This window comes from Pipistrellus hanaki, assembly GCF_964339955.1.
Source record: "Pipistrellus hanaki genome assembly, chromosome: 3".
Taxonomy (NCBI): domain Eukaryota; kingdom Metazoa; phylum Chordata; class Mammalia; order Chiroptera; family Vespertilionidae; genus Pipistrellus; species Pipistrellus hanaki.
The window spans coordinates 184,921,617-184,940,725 of NC_140505.1; the positions used below are offsets into that span (position 1 = coordinate 184,921,617).

The following is a 19,109-nucleotide window of genomic DNA, read 5'->3' on the forward strand; positions in this document are numbered from 1 at the left end:
TTGTGGCATTGCACATCAGTAGGACTAAATGACATGGAAAGAAAGGAAACTCATTAAATGTCCCTGCAATGGCTATCCAATACAAAATAAAAATGTCATGTCTATGTCATGTCATGTACATATATGACAAAACGAACACATTTGAAATCATTAAAAATTAAGGCATCTATACATGGAAAGACTTCAGGAATCCAGAACCTAGCCACTCATTGAAAGAAAGCATTTGCAAAGTAACTGCCATGGGTCCCTATCCAGCTTGCCTGAAAGCTCTGCTAAAGCAGGAGGGACAGGGGCTGCCAGCGGGGTCCTCCCCAGGCTGTGAGGGCGCAGGGCCCTAAGCAGAGACCAAGCCCAGAAGGAGGAACTCAAGGCACATCTGCCCCTCAGGTGCAGGCCCATCCCCTCTCTCCACCATCCCTTTCCCTTTCCCTCTGCAGGCAGCCTGGTCCTGCTGCCCAGAGGCCCTGTCTCCAGCAGAGGTCAGTGCTGTGCAGAGGGCGGCTCCCGAGGAGGAGGGAAGGAGGCCCACACCCAGGGCCCGCCCACCCTGCTGCCAAAGCAGGAAGCAGCTGGGGCCTCAGCTGAGAAGGCGGGAAGGTTCTTTATCCAGGGACTTTCCTGACACCTGGGCCTGAGAGCAGAAATGCCGCAGCAACACTGGAACCAAGACTCCACTCCGGTGCCCTGGCCCAGGTACTGCCCGCGCCCTGCCCTTCCTGCAGCCCTTTCTACGTGGGCGCCCTGAGGGGTCTCTGTCCTCAGCCTTGTCCCCCCTGGTCCAGCCTGGCCTCTCCCCCTCTCTGGGAACCTTCTCTGCAGGTCCCACTCCAGGGGCCGTGCCCTCTCCTGGGGCTGCCCCCACAGGTGCTTCTGAATGGCCCTCCCGGCCCTCCCCCAGGCCTGCTGTCCCCTTGGTCCTCCTCTCAGTCTGCACTTGTGGGGCTGGCTGTCCCCTCCTTTCCCTCTCCCCCTGCCTGTGGGGCCCCTGGTCTGTGGCCTTTCCCGGGCCCTCTTGACCATCAGAACTGCCTGAAGGATGCGGGGAGCACTGGGCGTGGGGTTTGGAGCACGGGGATCCACTCTCTGTGCTACTGCCCCGTTATCCACACGGAGGGAGAGGAGCTCGCTGAGCAGGAGGGAGTCCTGTCTCCCCAGGTGCCGGCTCCGGGAGAGGAGAGCCAGGTCAGACTGCCCCAGAGACACGCCCGCCGGGCGCTGGCAGTCACCCCCATGGGGGAATGCCGTTGACAACGAGGGAGGAAGAGCCTCTCACCCAGGAGGGCCAGGCTGCCAGCTGGCCTCATGCCAGGGCTGGGCATGGCTTTGCCTGGGCAGGGACCGGCTCTGTCACTTAGCAGCCCTGAGCCTTGTGCCCCGTGTCCTCCTCTGTGAAATGGGGTGAGGCTCCTGGATTCGGGAGGAGCAGAGGAGCTCAGATTCCAGGAGCTCTTAGAGCAGGAGCCAGAACCTGGGAGTCTGGTGTTAGCCTGACATTAAAAAATACTCATAAACGTGCAGAGGTGAAGGTCAGGCATGAGCTCCACCTCAACATGAAAACCCAGTGTTTGGGGGTGGAGGCCGTTCTATTCCTCATTTCTGAATTGAAATGATGGCGGGGGGAAAGGGGGGCGGGTATGTGCTGTTTTAAGCAGCAGAGCCGGCCCTAAGGGAGAGGACAGGAGCCCCGGCTTCTCTCTCTCCCTCCCCCCGTTCCTCCCTCTCTGTGAAATTAATAAAATCAAAAAAACAAAACAAAAAATACATCTTTTAAGGAAATTTTTACCATAAATTCATGGAGAACTGTACAAGGCCAATACAATCTCAAAAGTGAAGCTAAGGTGGATCGGCATAGCAGATATTGGACCTACCTGAAGCCCTGGCAGTGCAGCATGAAAGTCAGATGAGGCCATTGAGCAAATGAGAGTCAGAGACAACTACACACACACACACACACACACACACACACACACACAAACTGATGAAAAGCAGGAATATCCAGGCTTCCCAGACACACCCGCAGGCCTCCGGCGAAGGGGCAGGAAGCAGCTGACATCACCACTCCCCAGACAGCTGTGCAAGATCCTCATCATCGAATCAGCTCTTGGGTTTCGATCCGTGGACTCTGGCAAGAGGCCCCACTCTGCCTGGAGGCAACAAACCAAGACACAGTCTCACTGGGAAAGAGACGGACCAGCGGGCTGAGACATGTGGTCTGACCTGACGGCAGGGTCCCCACTCCCTGCGCTGTCACATGCAGGTCCCGGCAGACCTGACCCCCAGCTCCCAGTCCCCATCGCCCCGGGCCCGCGGGCTCAGAGCTCAGAGCTTTGTCCACGACTCGGGGCCTGAGACCTCGGAGAGGGGGGCTCACAGCCTGAAGTCACGGCCAAGCCCTGGGCTCGCCACGCCAGCCTGTCCTCCCGCCGGGAGGGCACCCACCGGAAGGCAGACCTGGGCCTCATACGGAGCAGCCTCTTGCCCGGCCAGCGTGGGCCAGTGCTTGAGCATCGACCTATGAAGCAGAAGATCGAGGTTCAATTCCCCCGTCTGGGCACGAGGCCGGATTGTGGCCTCGATCCCCCATGAGGGGGTGCAGGAGGCAGCCGATCCATGATTCTCTCCCACCATTGATGTTCCTAGGTTTCTCTCCCTCTTCCATCCTCTCTGACATCAATAAAAATATGTTAAAAAGAAACATGCCACAAGGTGTCTTCTGATTTGATGATGAGGCTCTTGCACACCTGTCTGGGGAGTGGTGACGTCCGCTGCTTCCTGGCCCTCAGACAGAGGCTTGTGGGTGTGTCTGGGGAACCTAGGAGATTCCTGCTTGTCATCTGCTTGCGTGTGTGTGTGTGTGTGTGTGTGTGTGTGTGTCTGTGTCTGTGTGTGTGTTTGGTGAGTCAGGCAGACTTCAGCCCAGTGCCCAGGCCCAGCTGTGTGCCAAGCCCGATCTCTGTCATGTCTGTGGCACCTGCAGTGGGACCACCTCTGGAAGCAAGGCCATCAGCCACAGCCGCAGAGCAGCATGCAGCGCGGAGTGCGCTGGGGACAGACTGGGATGCAGTGGGCACGGCTCTGGGAGGCAGCGTGGGGCCGGCACAGGCTGGTCTGAGAGGAGCCGCGGGCACAGTCAGCGGGACAGAGGGGCAGCCCCCCGGGGACCGCCTCTACCAGCTGGGCTCAGGTCACACTGGAGCCTGGAACACACACTGTCCCCCTTCTCCCCCGGTTCCTCGCGGCTGGGGGTGCAGAGGAGGAGCCGTGGCCCCTTCCTGAGGCGGGCCCTGCTTCCTCCTGCTCCCAGGCCATCCTGGCCGCGCCTGAGGGAGCCTCTCTGTTCTCCTCTGGGTGATGGCGGACACAGGCTCCGAGCCCAGGCCCTTCCTTTACGGGGTGGCTCCTGAGGAGACCTGTGCTCACCTGGGTCCCGCCCTGCCCTTCCTCTAGAGCAGACCCCCCTGGCTCAGCCCCGAGGGCCCTACACTGGCCTCCCCACCAACCAGGCCCTCCAGAGGGGCCATGGGAGAGGCAGGGTGGGCCGGGGCCTGTCCTGTGGGGCTGTGTGTCCGGGCAGGACCTACCTCAGGCAGAAGCACCTGTCCTCTCACCTGTGCTCTCGCCTCCTGCCTGGCTGTGCCGCGCTGCCCACAGTGGCCCAGCCTCCTGGGACCTCACCAGCCCAAGGTCAGTCCAGGGAAGGCCGTTGTCAACAGAGAAATCGAGACCTAACTTGCCCTGAGGGCACTGATGAGACATTTGGGGAGAAAAGTCCCCTCTTCCCTGACTCCATTGGGTGGCATGAGTGTTTTGAGTTTTGAGGAGGGGTGGGGCTCAGCGGTGCCAGCTCATCAGGTTCCAGCTGCTCCGATGGCATATAAGGCACCTCAGTCCTTGGAGCATCACAGGAGGAGGAACTAGTGGCCACAGAGAAGGGGAAGGAGCTGAGACATGGCGGACAACCCAGCACCCAGAGCCAGGTACCACCGGCCCCTGAGCAGCCCTGCCTCTGAGCCCTCCTCCTGGCTCCCTGGAGGGGACTTGCCTTCTCCCCGGGGGTCCCCTGCTTCTCCCATCCCTCCTGATGGCCCTTCTATGTCCAGCCAGGACCCCTCAGCTGATGCCCAGCTGACCTGTCCTACCCCCACCCCTAGGTCCCCGGCTAGAATCTGGGGGTCATCCTTGAAGGTCCCTGTTTCTCCTCTCCCTCCGTCTCCCATGAAATCTATCCTCTCTGCCCTGAACCGGGGCCCTAGGAGGTCAGGTTCAGGGTTATGTGTTTTGTAAGGACATGATTGTTTTCATGACGAGAAGGAAAACACCGGGAGAGCCCAGTTTGGCACCTCTCTTGCCCGATGGGGCCACCTGTCCCTGATGCTCCGTGGGGCTCGGGTTAGCCCAGAGGACGCGAGGAAAGAGCGCCATGGCCGGCAGCAGGCAGGGCTGGGTCAGGGGGAGGAGGGCAGGACGGTGATGCCAGGAGAGGCCCCGTCACAGCTCTGAGCCCCTGCCCTGCTTCCCGGGAAACCCTGACCACAGGGCTGGTCTGACATCCCAGGAGCCCCCACAGGGGTCAGAGAGGGAGATCAGGTGGCTCCAGCTAAGTGAGTGGACGGCCATCCTGTGGGCCTAGCTGGGATGTGGGTGGTGAGGGGAGGAGAACGGGGTGATCCCAGAGGGGCCCCATGACTTGGGTTCCTCCTGCCTGTGCCCACAGACACCTGATCCACAGAAGTACCTACATGGACAATTTCAGAAAGAAACGTCAGAACCAAACTTACCTGTGCTACGAGGTGGAGGTCTGGCAGGATGACGCCTGGACCCCAATGGCGCAGTACCAGGGAATCCTGAGCACCCTGGTGAGCGGGCACAGCAGGCAGGGGTGCCCCTCACCCCCTTCCCCGCAGAGTTGTCTCACCCTTGGGCTCAGCACGGGGCAGGGAGCGGGGAGAGGAGCCCAGAGTAGAAGCTTGTGGAGGGGCTGGTGCACAGGAGGGAGCTGGAGGTCGGGGAGCAGACGCAGAGCCCCCCTGCCTGCAGGAAGCACCCCCCTATGTGGCATCAGGCCCAGGACCTGGTGCTCAGCGGCCTCCTCCCTCTGTCCCCCGCTATTTATTTATTTACTTATTTAAAAATCAAACCTAATGCAATCCCATGGTGAGTGAAATGGCAACAAGCTCAGTGGGGACTGGTCAGTCTCAGAGCCCGGGAGCCATGGTGTGCGGGTGCAGAACGAGGCCTCTCTGCCCTGTGCCCGTTGTGAACGCTGATGTGTGATTCCTGAGTGCCTTGCCTTTGACTGTGTAGATCCTGCGTCCAAACAGCATTCCTCCTGACGCTGAGCTGTGCCCCTCTTTCTGTGCTGGAGGCCAGGGCCTCGCCTGCCTCAGGCTGGCCCCCTCCCGGTTCACAGGATGTGACAGATCCCTCTTCTCCTCCCTCTGCTTAGGGACGCTTCCGGGATCCTAACAATCAAACGAACGCCCATGCAGAGTTGTGCCTCTTGGATCAGGTACCTTCTTGGCACCTGCATCGGGGGATGCACTACAGACTCACCTGGTACATCTCCTGGAGCCCCTGCTCTGACTGTGCTCTGGAGCTGGTTGAATTCCTGCGGGAGAACAGACACATGAGCCTGCGCATCTTCGCTGCCCACATCCGTATCCATGGATGTAATCATGGGCTGCGGGACCTGCGGGACGCTGGGGCCCAACTCGCCATCATGACCCGCGATGGTCAGCAGGAGACGCCTAATTTGGGGGGGAGGGTTGGGGAGGCTGGGAGTGGGCAGGCAGAGAGGCTGGGGAAAGGCTGCACAGAGGGGGCAGGAGGACAATCAGGGTGGGGACCCCTGTCAGCTGCCTGCAGGGGGCGTGCTGGGTCTGGAGAGGACAGAGTCTCTTGCAGGAGAGAGTTCAGGGGAGAGAGGAGTCCTGGGGAGAGGAGGGGGGTCCCTGTGCCATAAGGACCAGGTCCTTCCTGGTAGAAGGGGAGGGGCTGCCTCAGATTCCAGTCCCAGTGGGAAGAAAGAATGTGAGGGGTGAGCTCAGTGCCTGGGGAGGAGAGGGAAAGGGGGCAGGAGATTCTTGGGGAGGGTGTGTCCCCTGAATCAGAGACCTGGGTCCTCCCTGCACTCTGGAAGGTGCTCACCGTTCCCTCGCTGTTCCCATCAGAGCATCAGCACTGCTGGGACACCTTCGTGAACAACCAGGGCCAGCCGTTCCAGTCCTGGCCTAACATGGAACAATACATAGAAGATGAGTGTGATACGCTGGAGAACATTCTCTGGGTGAGATTCCTCCCTTCTTCCCCCCCTCCCCCCTGTCTTCCCCTGTCCCATTCTCTCCCTGGGCCTGTCTCCCCTCTGGGTCGCCTGCTCCCTCCTGGGCCCCAGCTCCATCCCTCCCCTCAGGCCTCACAAGTCCCTCGGCTTTCTCCCCACCTGCCCCCCTTTTCCTCCCACCCCCCCTTTGTGACCACCCCAGACTCTGCTCTGTTCACCTTCCCACCTGCCTCACCCCCGCTTCCTCCACCTCCTCCTCCTCCTTTCAGAATCGGGAAAACTGAAGCACGGACGTCTGTCTCTCTGAGCGGCCGGGGGTCTTCTGCTGAACGAGGAATAAAACAATTTCTTCAGGAAGTGAAAACGCACCACAAGCCGCATCTCCACCTGGACCCACAGAGACCAGCAGAGGCAGCCAACGGGCTGCTGAGGAATTTTTAAAAATCTGATGCATTTACTTGTCATTTAAGACCAGTGATGTGTTCCAAACACACACCGGTACCACTCGATTTCATACCATCAGAATCATATGTAGAGGATTAATTATTTACATTGATTTTAAATAAAAAACAATAACATGAAAGATTAAGAACCTTCCAAAAACGGCCTATTCTTCAGAAACCGTTTTTGGCTCAGTGGATAGGGCGTCGGCCTGTGGACTGAAAGTCCTAGGTTTGATTGTGGTGAAGGGCATGTACCTGGATTGCGGGCACGTACCCAGTAGGGGGTGTGCAAGAGGCAGCTGATCAATGATTCTCTCTCATTGACATTTCTAGCTCTCTATCTCTCTCCCTTCCACTCTGTAAAAAAATCAATAAAATATATTTAAAAAAAACAAACAAAAAAATTACGTTAATTTGGAAGTTCTTCACAAGATAGTTTGCATTCTTCTTTCATACTACGTCACAGAGACGAGGTGTGTGTTCCGTGTTTGTCGCCCGCTTCCATGCAGGCGAGCACGTCAAGAGCGCAGGAGACCCTGTGCCAGTGGCTCCCTGTGGGCAGCACGACCCCGGGCCCTCCCGGCAGGCAGCACCCGGGAACAAGCCTGGACCCAGCGGCCTGGCCTGGAGCAGACACCCCCAAAGCTTGTGGAATGAGAGAATGGGAGGGCGGGTGTTGGAGTTCATGGATGAGGGTGGGAAGGCATGACTAAACTTAAAATAGCCCGGAGGGGAGATGTTTAGGGAGGAATCAATCAATCAATCAATCAATCAACCAACCAACCAACCAATCACATGCTTCTGAGTCTCTGGCTCCCTGCCCCCTGGTCCCCCTCCTCCAGCCCTGCCCCTGCCTGCTCTGCCAGCCCAGAGGGCCCCCGCCCTCTCTCCGTCTCCCCCAGTTCTATCCCAAGGAGCCCGTCCACGCAGAAATCTGCTTCTTGAATTGGTTCAAGGCCCAGCCAGCCTTCCTGGCCCAGCGCCTGGCCCCTGAGGAGAAATACCAGGTCACGTGGTTCATGTCCTGGAGCCCCTGCTTCCAGTGCGCCAGGCAGGTGGCTGCGTTCCTGAGGGACCACACGACCGTGCAGCTCAGCATCCTGGCCGCCCGCCTCTACTACCCCAGGCGACCCCAGTACCAGCAGGGGCTGCATAGCCTGCAGGGTGCAGGGGCCCACGTGGCAGTAATGACTCCAGCTGGTGAGAGCCCGGCACCAGGGCAGGAACTGGGGTGAGGGGGGTGGGGGGACAGACTGGGACCAGGCAGGAAGGACCGAGCATCCCCAGCAGGAAGGAGAAGCCCCTGAGCTGCCTGCGGAGGTGGAGGTGGTGCTGGAGGCGGGAGGCGGGGAGCCTCCTGGACAAGAAGGCCAGGGGAGAGAGGTGGTCCAGGCTGGGGAGGGAGGAGGAGGACACGTGCAAGAAGGAGGCTTCCAGAAGGGCGAGAGGCGGGCCTGGTTCCCTGGGGAGAAGGGCCTGGAGTGACCTGCAGTCCGGGAAGGAGAGGGAAGGGGTGTGGGGTCATGATGGGAAGAGGGTGTCCCTCGGAGTCAGGCGCTGAGTCCCCTCAGGGCTCCGGAAGCCCACCATGGTCTCCCCGTCCCTTTCAGACTTTGCCTTCTGCTGGGAAATGTTTGTGGATGACCACAAAAAGCGATTCCGGCGCTGGAAAGGAATATACATAAACAGTTGCAGCCTAGCTAAGAGTTTGGAGGACATTCTCAGGGTGAGATCCCTCCCTCCTTCTCCTGTCCCACCTCCTCCCCTTCTCTCCCTGGGCTGTCTCCCCTCTGGGTCACCTGCTCCCTCCTGGGCCCCAGCTCCATCCCTCCCCTCAGGCCTCACAAGTCCCTCTGCTTTCTTCTCCCACCCCCATTTTCCTCCCCTTTGTGACCGCCCCAGACTCTGCTCTGTTCACCTTCCCACCTGCCTCACCCCTGCTTCCTCCACCTCCTCCTTCTCCATCCAGAATCCGGAAAACTGAAGCATGGACTTCTGTCTGTCTAAGCAGTAGTGAGTTTTCTGTTCAACCACGAATAAAACAATGTCTTCAAGAAGAGCAACTGAAGTGGACACTTGGCTGAGGCAGGGCTGGGGAGGACTCCAGTCCTCAGGCCCTTCCCGCTCCACTCCCTGGAGAGGACGCTGGAGAGAGGGGCTTCCCTGCAGAGAGGATCCCTCTGCCCTTGCCAGGACCTGGCCACGCAGGATGCAGGCCGGCAACAGCTGACTGTCCTCCGTGTCTCTGTGGAGCCTGAGCCATGCTGAGCGAGGCCCTGCCAGCTGGGCTTCCCGCACAAGGCCTTACAGGCAATGAGTGCTCTCCGGTCTCTCACCACAGGCTTCTGCTCCCTTGTCCGGACCTCCCCCCTCAGCCTCCCGCAGGGTGTGAGGGGCTGGGACCGAACCTTCAGTGTGAGGGACGTTGGAGGGACAGAGGATAAGGACAGTGGGGATGCTCGTGGCCAAAGCAGTAGGAAGGGACTGAGTCAGGAGGACACAAGCCAGAGGGAAGACTTGACACAGTGACCTGAAGAGATGGAAGGGAAGGACAGGAGAGGGGTGGGGGTGGGGTGGGTGGGGCAAAGCAGGGCTGAGGCCAATGGGAGGAGACCAGGGGCAGGAAGGAGATCCAGGGCAGAAGGCTGGGTTGTCAGGGGACTGGGGCCGCCATTGAGGGGCTAAGAGTCAGCTTGTTTCCCAGAACAAGACCTGTAGGAAGAGGAGGACAGCGTGAGCCAGGTTCAGCCACTCAAGAATACTATTGGAATCTGGCCCAGCCCCTGACCCCAACTCAGCTCTGGAGGGTGTTCTTCTCCTGCTGGTCTCCTCCAAGATGGCGGCCACCTCCACTATCATGCCTCCTTCCCAGGGGGCAGGCAGAGAGGGGACTGGACCAACCACAGAACGTTCCAGCCTGTACATCCTTTCGATGGGCAACAGCAGGGACCCGCCATGAAGGCCAGCCGATGGGCGGCCCATCAATCCATTTCCAGCGGCCTTTCCCTCCTTTGGGGACCCTGTGGGTGTGGCAGAGGGAACAGGACTGCCTCGTGGTTCCCCACCTGTAACACTCAGAGAGGAACAGGGACTGACCGCGGGGCTGCGGTGACAGTTAAAGCTCAGGCATCTGGGACAATGTCTGAGATAATTCGTCTTAAACAAAGGAGGAGGTTATTGTAAAAAAGAGGGAAGTCTCTGGCTCCATAAATCAGTCTGTTTACAAATAACCCTTCAGTCCTGCAGCCCTGTCTGCTCACCCCAGGTGCAGCCAGGTGTTGGGAAGACGTGGTGACCAGCAGCATTGGGGGCCTCAGTAGTGGTCAAAGCTGAGACCCTGGACAGGGCTGGGCCCTGCTCCTGAGCCCTCCTCCTGCCTTCCCTGATGGGACTCCCTCCGTATCCTCTGCCAGCTTCTCCTCTGCCCCGGGTGTTCCTCCTGTCTCCTGACCCTGTGCCTCCTGGCCTCTCCCCAGGACTCCCAGCATGCCCTGTGGGCTGCGGCCCTCATTCCTGTCTCCTCCTGTCCCTTCTGCAGCTGTACCAGGGAGAATGCCAGTCCCAGAACTGACGGCACCATGCCCGTGTGAGCAGGACCTACTCAGAGGGCCTCCATTCCCTTTGCTTTAAAGGAACCCCTGCCTTTTGGTGCAGACTCACCGTGTCCCGGGACCTGGGCAAAGTCCCTTTTATCCGCAATTCTCGGAGCAGGGAGTGACGACCGAGCACAACAGTGCCCTGAGGCCAAGTTCTTTTTCCCTTTCCCAAGATTGCATGTGGACAAGGTGAAACCCAGATCCACACCCTCTCTCTGCCCCTTTCCTCCCTTCTTCTTCCCTCTCTCCACGCTGCTTCACTTCTCTCCGTCTGCCCAGATGATTTATCTTCCTTTTTGATCCTGTTCCTTCCTCCCCTACTCCCTTTCCTCTTCTTTGCCCTCATGGCTGCCTCTTTCCTTCCCTTCCTGGTTCCCCTTTAAGTTGACTTCAACTCGCTGAGAACATAAAAGAATGTCCATAGAAATGGAGATATATATACCATGTTCATGGAAGGAGTCTCAGTGCCTCAGGCATGTGTATTCCTGCTAAGATTGAGCTACACATTGATAATAGGGTATCTTATGAAACAGGAAGAAGTTTGTCCATCTCTCATCTGGTTTGGCCAATGGTTGAGCATGGACCCACAAACCTGGCAGTTCATGCAGGGGCACATGCCCAAGTTGGGGGCTCTTTTCCCAGTAGGGGCATGCAGGAGGCAGCCAATCAATGATTCTCTCATCAATGATGTTTCTCTCTCTCTCTCTCACCCCGTTCCTTCCTCTCTGTGAAATTAATAATAAAAATAAAACATCTTTTAATGAAATTTTGTCCATAAATTCATGAAGAACTGTACAAGGCCAATACAATCTCAAAAGTGAAGCTAAGGTGGATCGGCATAGGAGATATTGGACCAACCTGAAGCCCTGGCAGTGCAGCATGATAGTCAGGTGAGGCAATGGAGCAAATGAGAGTCAGAGACAACTACACACACACACACACACACACACACACACACACACACACGCACACGCGCGTGCGCGCACAGGAATGACAAGCAGGAATCTCCTAGGTTCCCCAGACACACCCACAAGCCTCCGTGGGAGGGAAGGAGGCCGCTGACGTCACCACTCCCCAGACAGCTGTGCAAGAGCCTCATCATTGAATCAGCTCCTTGGGTTTCAATCCCTGGGCTCTGGCAAGAGCCCCCACTCTGCCTGGAGGCAACAGACCAGGACACAGTCCCACTGGGAAAGAGACGGACCAGCGGGCTGAGAAACGTGGTCTGACATGATGGCAGGGTCCCCACTCCCTGCGCTGTCACATGCAGGTCCCTGCAGACCTGACCCCCAACTCCCAGGGCCCGGAGGGCTCAGCGCTCAGAGCTTTGCCCACGACACCGGGCCTGAGACCTCGGAGAGGGGGGCTCTCAGCCTGAAGTCACGGCCGAGCCCTGGGCTCGCCAAGCCAGCCTGTCCTCCCGCCGGGAGGGCACCCACTGGAAGGCAGACCTGGGCCTCATACGGAGCAGCCTCTTGCCCGGCCAGCGTGGCCCAGTGCTTGAGCATCGACCTATGAAGCAGAAGGTCAAGGTTCAATTCCCCGGTCTGGGCACGTGGCCGGATTGTGGCCTCGATCCCCCATGAGGGGGTGCTGGAGGCAGTCGATCCATGATTCTCTCTCCCCATTGATGTTCCTAAGTTTCTCTCCCTCTCCCATCCTCTCTAACATCAATAAAAATATTTATGTTAAAAAGAAACATGCAACAACGTGTCTTCTGATTTGATGATGAGGCCCTTGCACACCTGTCTGCTTCCTATCCCACCGACTGAGGCCTGTGGGTGTGTCTGGGGAACCTAGGAGATTCCTGCTTGTCATCTGCTTGCGTGTGTGTGTGTGTGTGTGTGTGTGTGTGTGTCTGTGTCTGTGTGTGTGTTTGGTGAATCAGGCAGACTTCAGCCCAGTGCCCAGGCCCAGCTGTGTGCCAAGCCCGATCTCTGTCATGTCTGTGGCACCTGCAGTGGGACCACCTCTGGAAGCAAGGCCATCAGCCACAGCCGCAGAGCAGCATGCAGCGCGGAGTGCGCTGGGGACAGACTGGGATGCAGTGGGCACGGCTCTGGGAGGCAGCGTGGGGCCGGCACAGGCTGGTCTGAGAGGAGCCGTGGGCACAGTCAGCGGGACAGAGGGGCAGCCCCCCGGGGACCGCCTCTACCAGCTGGGCTCAGGTCACACTGGAGCCTGGAACACACACTGTCCCCCTTCTCCCCCGGTTCCTCGCGGCTGGGGGTGCAGAGGAGGAGCCGTGGCCCCTTCCTGAGGCGGGCCCTGCTTCCTCCTGCTCCCAGGCCATCCTGGCCGCGCCTGAGGGAGCCTCTCTGTTCTCCTCTGGGTGATGGCGGACACAGGCTCCGAGCCCAGGCCCTTCCCCTTATGGGGTGGCTCCTGAGGAGAGCTGTGCTCACCTGGGTCCCCCCTGCCCTTCCTCTAGAGCAGAGCCCCTCCTGCACTGGGGCCGAGATAGAGGCAGGGGTGGTGCCCGGGACCTGTCCTGTGGGGCTGTGTGTTCGGGTAGGACCTCCCTCAGGCAGGAGCACCTGTCCTCTCACCTGCACTCTTGCCTCCTGCCTGGCTGTGCCGCGATGCCCACAGTGGCCCAGCCTCCTGGGACCTCACAGGTCCAGGGTCAGTGCAGGGAGGGCAGTTGTCAACAGAGAAATCAAGACCTACTTGCCCTGAGGGCACTGATGAGACATTTGGGGAGAAAAGTTCCCTCTTCCGTGACTCCATCGGGTGGCATGAGTGTCTTGAGTTTTGAGGAGGGGTGGGGCTCAGCGGTGCCAGCTCATCAGGTTCCAGCTGCTCCGTTGGCATATAAGGCACCTCAGTCCTTGGAGCATCACAGGAGGAGGACAGGCCGTGGCCACAGAGAAGGGGCAGGAGCTGAGACATGGAGGACAACGCAGCACCCAGAGCCAGGTACCAAAGGCCCCTGAGCAGCCCTGCCTCTGAGCCCTCCTCCTGGCTCCCTGGAGGGGACTTGCCTTCTCCCCGGGGGCCCCCTGCTTCTCCCATCCCTCCTGATGGCCCTTCTATGTCCAGCCAGGACCCCTCAGCTGATGACCAGCTGACCTGTCTCACCTGCTTCCCCTACGCTGCAGGCTAGAATCTGGGGTCACCCTTGAGGGTCCCTGTTTCTCCTCTCCCTCCGTCTCCCATGAAATCTATTCTCTCTGCCCTGAACCGGGGCCCTAGGAGGTCAGGTTCAGGGTTATGTGTTCTGTAAGGACATGATTGTTTTCATGACGAGAAGGAAAACACCTGGAGAGACCAGTTTGGCACCTCTCTTCCCCGATGGGGCCACCTGTCCCTGATGCTCCGTGGGGCTCGGGTTAGCCCAGAGGACGCGAGGAAAGAGCGCCATGGTCGGCAGCAGGCAGGGCTGGGTCAGGGGGAGGAGGGCAGGACGGTGATGCCAGGAGAGGCCCCGTCACAGCTCTGAACCCCTGCCCTGCTCCCCGGGAAACCCTGACCACAGGGCTGGTCTGACATCCCAGGAGCTCCCGCAGGGGTCAGAGAGGAAGGTTAGGTGGCTCCAGCTCAGTGAGTGGACGGCCATCCTGTGGGCCTAGCTGGGATGTGGGTGGCGAGGGGAGGAGAACGGGGTGATCCCAGAGGAGCCCCATGACTTGGGTTCCTCCTGCCTGTGCCCACAGACCCCTGATCCATGGAAGGACCTACATGGACAACTTCAGAAACATACGTCAGAACCAAACTTACCTGTGCTACGAGGTGGAGGTCTGGCAGGATGACGCCTGGACCCCAATGGCGCAGTACCAGGGAATCCTGAGCAACCTGGTGAGAGGGCACAGCAGGCAGGGGTGCCCCTCACCCCCTTCCCCGCAGAGTTGTCGCACTCTTGGGCTCAGCACGGGGCAGGGAGCGGGGAGAGGAGCCCAGAGGAGAAGCTTGTGGACCAGCTGGTGCACAGGAGGGAGCTGGAGGTCGGGGAGCAGACGCTGAGCCCCCTGCCTGCAGGAAGCACCCCCCTGTGTGGCATCAGTCCCAGGACCTGGTGCTCAGCAGCCTCTTCCCTCTGTCCCCCGCTATTTATTTATTTACTTATTTAAATATCAAAGCTAATGCAATCCCATGGTGAGTGAAATGGCAACAAGCTCAGTGGGGACTGGTCAGTCTCAGAGCCCGGGAGCCATGGTGTGCGGGTGCAGAACGAGGCCTCTCTGCCCTGTGCCCGTTGTGAACGCTGATGTGTGATTCCTGAGTGCCTTGCCTTTGACTGTGTAGATCCTGCGTCCAAACAGCATTCCTCCTGACGCTGAGCTGTGCCCCTCTTTCTGTGCTGGAGGCCAGGGCCTCGCCTGCCTCAGGCTGGCCCCCTCCCGGTTCACAGGATGTGACAGATCCCTCTTCTCCTCCCTCTGCTTAGGGACGCTTCCGGGATCCTAACAATCAAACGAACGCCCATGCAGAGTTGTGCCTCTTGGATCAGGTACCTTCTTGGCACCTGCATCGGGGGATGCACTACAGACTCACCTGGTACATCTCCTGGAGCCCCTGCTCTGACTGTGCTCTGGAGCTGGTTGAATTCCTGCGGGAGAACAGACACATGAGCCTGCGCATCTTCGCTGCCCACATCCGTATCCATGGATGTAATCATGGGCTGCGGGACCTGCGGGACGCTGGGGCCCAACTCGCCATCATGACCCGCGATGGTCAGCAGGAGACGCCTAATTTGGGGGGGAGGGTTGGGGAGGCTGGGAGTGGGCAGGCAGAGAGGCTGGGGAAAGGCTGCACAGAGGGGGCAGGAGGACAATCAGGGTGGGGACCCCTGTCAGCTGCCTGCAGGGGGCGTGCTGGGTCTGGAGAGGACAGAGTCTCTTGCAGGAGAGAGTTCAGGGGAGAGAGGAGTCCTGGGGAGAGGAGGGGGGTCCCTGTGCCATAAGGACCAGGTCCTTCCTGGTAGAAGGGGAGGGGCTGCCTCAGATTCCAGTCCCAGTGGGAAGAAAGAATGTGAGGGGTGAGCTCAGTGCCTGGGGAGGAGAGGGAAAGGGGGCAGGAGATTCTTGGGGAGGGTGTGTCCCCTGAATCAGAGACCTGGGTCCTCCCTGCACTCTGGAAGGTGCTCACCGTTCCCTCGCTGTTCCCATCAGAGCATCAGCACTGCTGGGACACCTTCGTGAACAACCAGGGCCAGCCGTTCCAGTCCTGGCCTAACATGGAACAATACATAGAAGATGAGTGTGATACGCTGGAGAACATTCTCTGGGTGAGATTCCTCCCTTCTTCCCCCCCTCCCCCCTGTCTTCCCCTGTCCCATTCTCTCCCTGGGCCTGTCTCCCCTCTGGGTCGCCTGCTCCCTCCTGGGCCCCAGCTCCATCCCTCCCCTCAGGCCTCACAAGTCCCTCGGCTTTCTCCCCACCTGCCCCCCTTTTCCTCCCACCCCCCCTTTGTGACCACCCCAGACTCTGCTCTGTTCACCTTCCCACCTGCCTCACCCCCGCTTCCTCCACCTCCTCCTCCTCCTTTCAGAATCGGGAAAACTGAAGCACGGACGTCTGTCTCTCTGAGCGGCCGGGGGTCTTCTGCTGAACGAGGAATAAAACAATTTCTTCAGGAAGTGAAAACGCACCACAAGCCGCATCTCCACCTGGACCCACAGAGACCAGCAGAGGCAGCCAACGGGCTGCTGAGGAATTTTTAAAAATCTGATGCATTTACTTGTCATTTAAGACCAGTGATGTGTTCCAAACACACACCGGTACCACTCGATTTCATACCATCAGAATCATATGTAGAGGATTAATTATTTACATTGATTTTAAATAAAAAACAATAACATGAAAGATTAAGAACCTTCCAAAAACAGCCTATTCTTCAGAAACCGTTTTTGGCTCAGTGGATAGGGCGTCGGCCTGTGGACTGAAAGTCCTAGGTTTGATTGTGGTGAAGGGCATGTACCTGGATTGCGGGCACGTACCCAGTAGGGGGTGTGCAAGAGGCAGCTGATCAATGATTCTCTCTCATTGACATTTCTAGCTCTCTATCTCTCTCCCTTCCACTCTGTAAAAAAATCAATAAAATATATTTAAAAAAAACAAACAAAAAAATTACGTTAATTTGGAAGTTCTTCACAAGATAGTTTGCATTCTTCTTTCATACTACGTCACAGAGACGAGGTGTGTGTTCCGTGTTTGTCGCCCGCTTCCATGCAGGCGAGCACGTCAAGAGCGCAGGAGACCCTGTGCCAGTGGCTCCCTGTGGGCAGCACGACCCCGGGCCCTCCCGGCAGGCAGCACCCGGGAACAAGCCTGGACCCAGCGGCCTGGCCTGGAGCAGACACCCCCAAAGCTTGTGGAATGAGAGAATGGGAGGGCGGGTGTTGGAGTTCATGGATGAGGGTGGGAAGGCATGACTAAACTTAAAATAGCCCGGAGGGGAGATGTTTAGGGAGGAATCAATCAATCAATCAATCAATCAACCAACCAACCAACCAATCACATGCTTCTGAGTCTCTGGCTCCCTGCCCCCTGGTCCCCCTCCTCCAGCCCTGCCCCTGCCTGCTCTGCCAGCCCAGAGGGCCCCCGCCCTCTCTCCGTCTCCCCCAGTTCTATCCCAAGGAGCCCGTCCACGCAGAAATCTGCTTCTTGAATTGGTTCAAGGCCCAGCCAGCCTTCCTGGCCCAGCGCCTGGCCCCTGAGGAGAAATACCAGGTCACGTGGTTCATGTCCTGGAGCCCCTGCTTCCAGTGCGCCAGGCAGGTGGCTGCGTTCCTGAGGGACCACACGACCGTGCAGCTCAGCATCCTGGCCGCCCGCCTCTACTACCCCAGGCGACCCCAGTACCAGCAGGGGCTGCATAGCCTGCAGGGTGCAGGGGCCCACGTGGCAGTAATGACTCCAGCTGGTGAGAGCCCGGCACCAGGGCAGGAACTGGGGTGAGGGGGGTGGGGGGACAGACTGGGACCAGGCAGGAAGGACCGAGCATCCCCAGCAGGAAGGAGAAGCCCCTGAGCTGCCTGCGGAGGTGGAGGTGGTGCTGGAGGCGGGAGGCGGGGAGCCTCCTGGACAAGAAGGCCAGGGGAGAGAGGTGGTCCAGGCTGGGGAGGGAGGAGGAGGACACGTGCAAGAAGGAGGCTTCCAGAAGGGCGAGAGGCGGGCCTGGTTCCCTGGGGAGAAGGGCCTGGAGTGACCTGCAGTCCGGGAAGGAGAGGGAAGGGGTGTGGGGTCATGATGGGAAGAGGGTGTCCCTCGGAGTCAGGCGCTGAGTCCCCTCAGGGCTCCGGAAGCCCACCATGGTCTCCCCGTCCCTTTCAGACTTTGCCTTCTGCTGGGAAATGTTTGTGGATGACCACAAAAAGCGATTCCGGCGCTGGAAAGGAATATACATAAACAGTTGCAGCCTAGCTAAGAGTTTGGAGGACATTCTCAGGGTGAGATCCCTCCCTCCTTCTCCTGTCCCACCTCCTCCCCTTCTCTCCCTGGGCTGTCTCCCCTCTGGGTCACCTGCTCCCTCCTGGGCCCCAGCTCCATCCCTCCCCTCAGGCCTCACAAGTCCCTCTGCTTTCTTCTCCCACCCCCATTTTCCTCCCCTTTGTGACCGCCCCAGACTCTGCTCTGTTCACCTTCCCACCTGCCTCACCCCTGCTTCCTCCACCTCCTCCTTCTCCATCCAGAATCCGGAAAACTGAAGCATGGACTTCTGTCTGTCTAAGCAGTAGTGAGTTTTCTGTTCAACCACGAATAAAACAATGTCTTCAAGAAGAGCAACTGAAGTGGACACTTGGCTGAGGCAGGGCTGGGGAGGACTCCAGTCCTCAGGCCCTTCCCGCTCCACTCCCTGGAGAGGACGCTGGAGAGAGGGGCTTCCCTGCAGAGAGGATCCCTCTGCCCTTGCCAGGTCCTGGCCACGCAGGATGCAGGCCGGCAGCAGCTGACTGTCCTCCGTGTCTCTGTGGAGCCTGAGCCATGCTGAGCGAGGCCCTGCCAGCTGGGCTTCCCGCACAAGGCCTTACAGGCAACGAGGGCTCCCCGGTCTCTCACCACAGGCTTCTGCTCCCTTGTCCGGACCTCCCCCCTCAGCCTCCCGCAGGGTGTGAGGGGCTGGGACCGAACCTTCAGTGTGAGGGACGTTGGAGGGACAGAGGATAAGGACAGTGGGGATGCTCGTGGCCAAAGCAGTAGGAAGGGACTGAGTCAGGAGGACACAAGCCAGAGGGAAGACTTGACACAGTGACCTGAAGAGATGGAAGGGAAGGACAGGAGAGGGGTGGGGGTGGGGTGGGTGGGGCAAAGCAGGGCTGAGGCCAATGGGAGGAGACCAGGGGCAGGAAGGAGATCCAGGGCAGAAGGCTGGGTTGTCAGGGGACTGGGGCCGCCATTGAGGGGCTAAGAGTCAGCTTGTTTCCCAGAACAAGACCTGTAGGAAGAGGAGGACAGCGTGAGCCAGGTTCAGCCACTCAAGAATACTATTGGAATCTGGCCCAGCCCCTGACCCCAACTCAGCTCTGGAGGGTGTTCTTCTCCTGCTGGTCTCCTCCAAGATGGCGGCCACCTCCACTATCATGCCTCCTTCCCAGGGGGCAGGCAGAGAGGGGACTGGACCAACCACAGAACGTTCCAGCCTGTACATCCTTTCGATGGGCAACAGCAGGGACCCGCCATGAAGGCCAGCCGATGGGCGGCCCATCAATCCATTTCCAGCGGCCTTTCCCTCCTTTGGGGACCCTGTGGGTGTGGCAGAGGGAACAGGACTGCCTCGTGGTTCCCCACCTGTAACACTCAGAGAGGAACAGGGACTGACCGCGGGGCTGCGGTGACAGTTAAAGCTCAG

At 59.0% G+C, this 19,109-nt stretch overlaps 1 protein-coding gene across 1 annotated transcript in view; it reads left to right on the forward strand.

Annotated features, from left to right (window-relative positions):
- The first annotated feature begins 545 nt into the window (after nucleotides 1-545).
- The window catches only part of LOC311620562 (DNA dC->dU-editing enzyme APOBEC-3C-like), a 36,591-nt gene continuing 18,027 nt past the window's right edge, over nucleotides 546-19,109 (forward strand). The window contains exon 1 of the mRNA XM_084880045.1: nucleotides 546-693. Within this exon, the coding sequence (XP_084736171.1) occupies nucleotides 644-693 (50 nt within the window). The 5' untranslated portion in view covers nucleotides 546-643. The remainder of the gene's footprint in view (nucleotides 694-19,109) is intronic.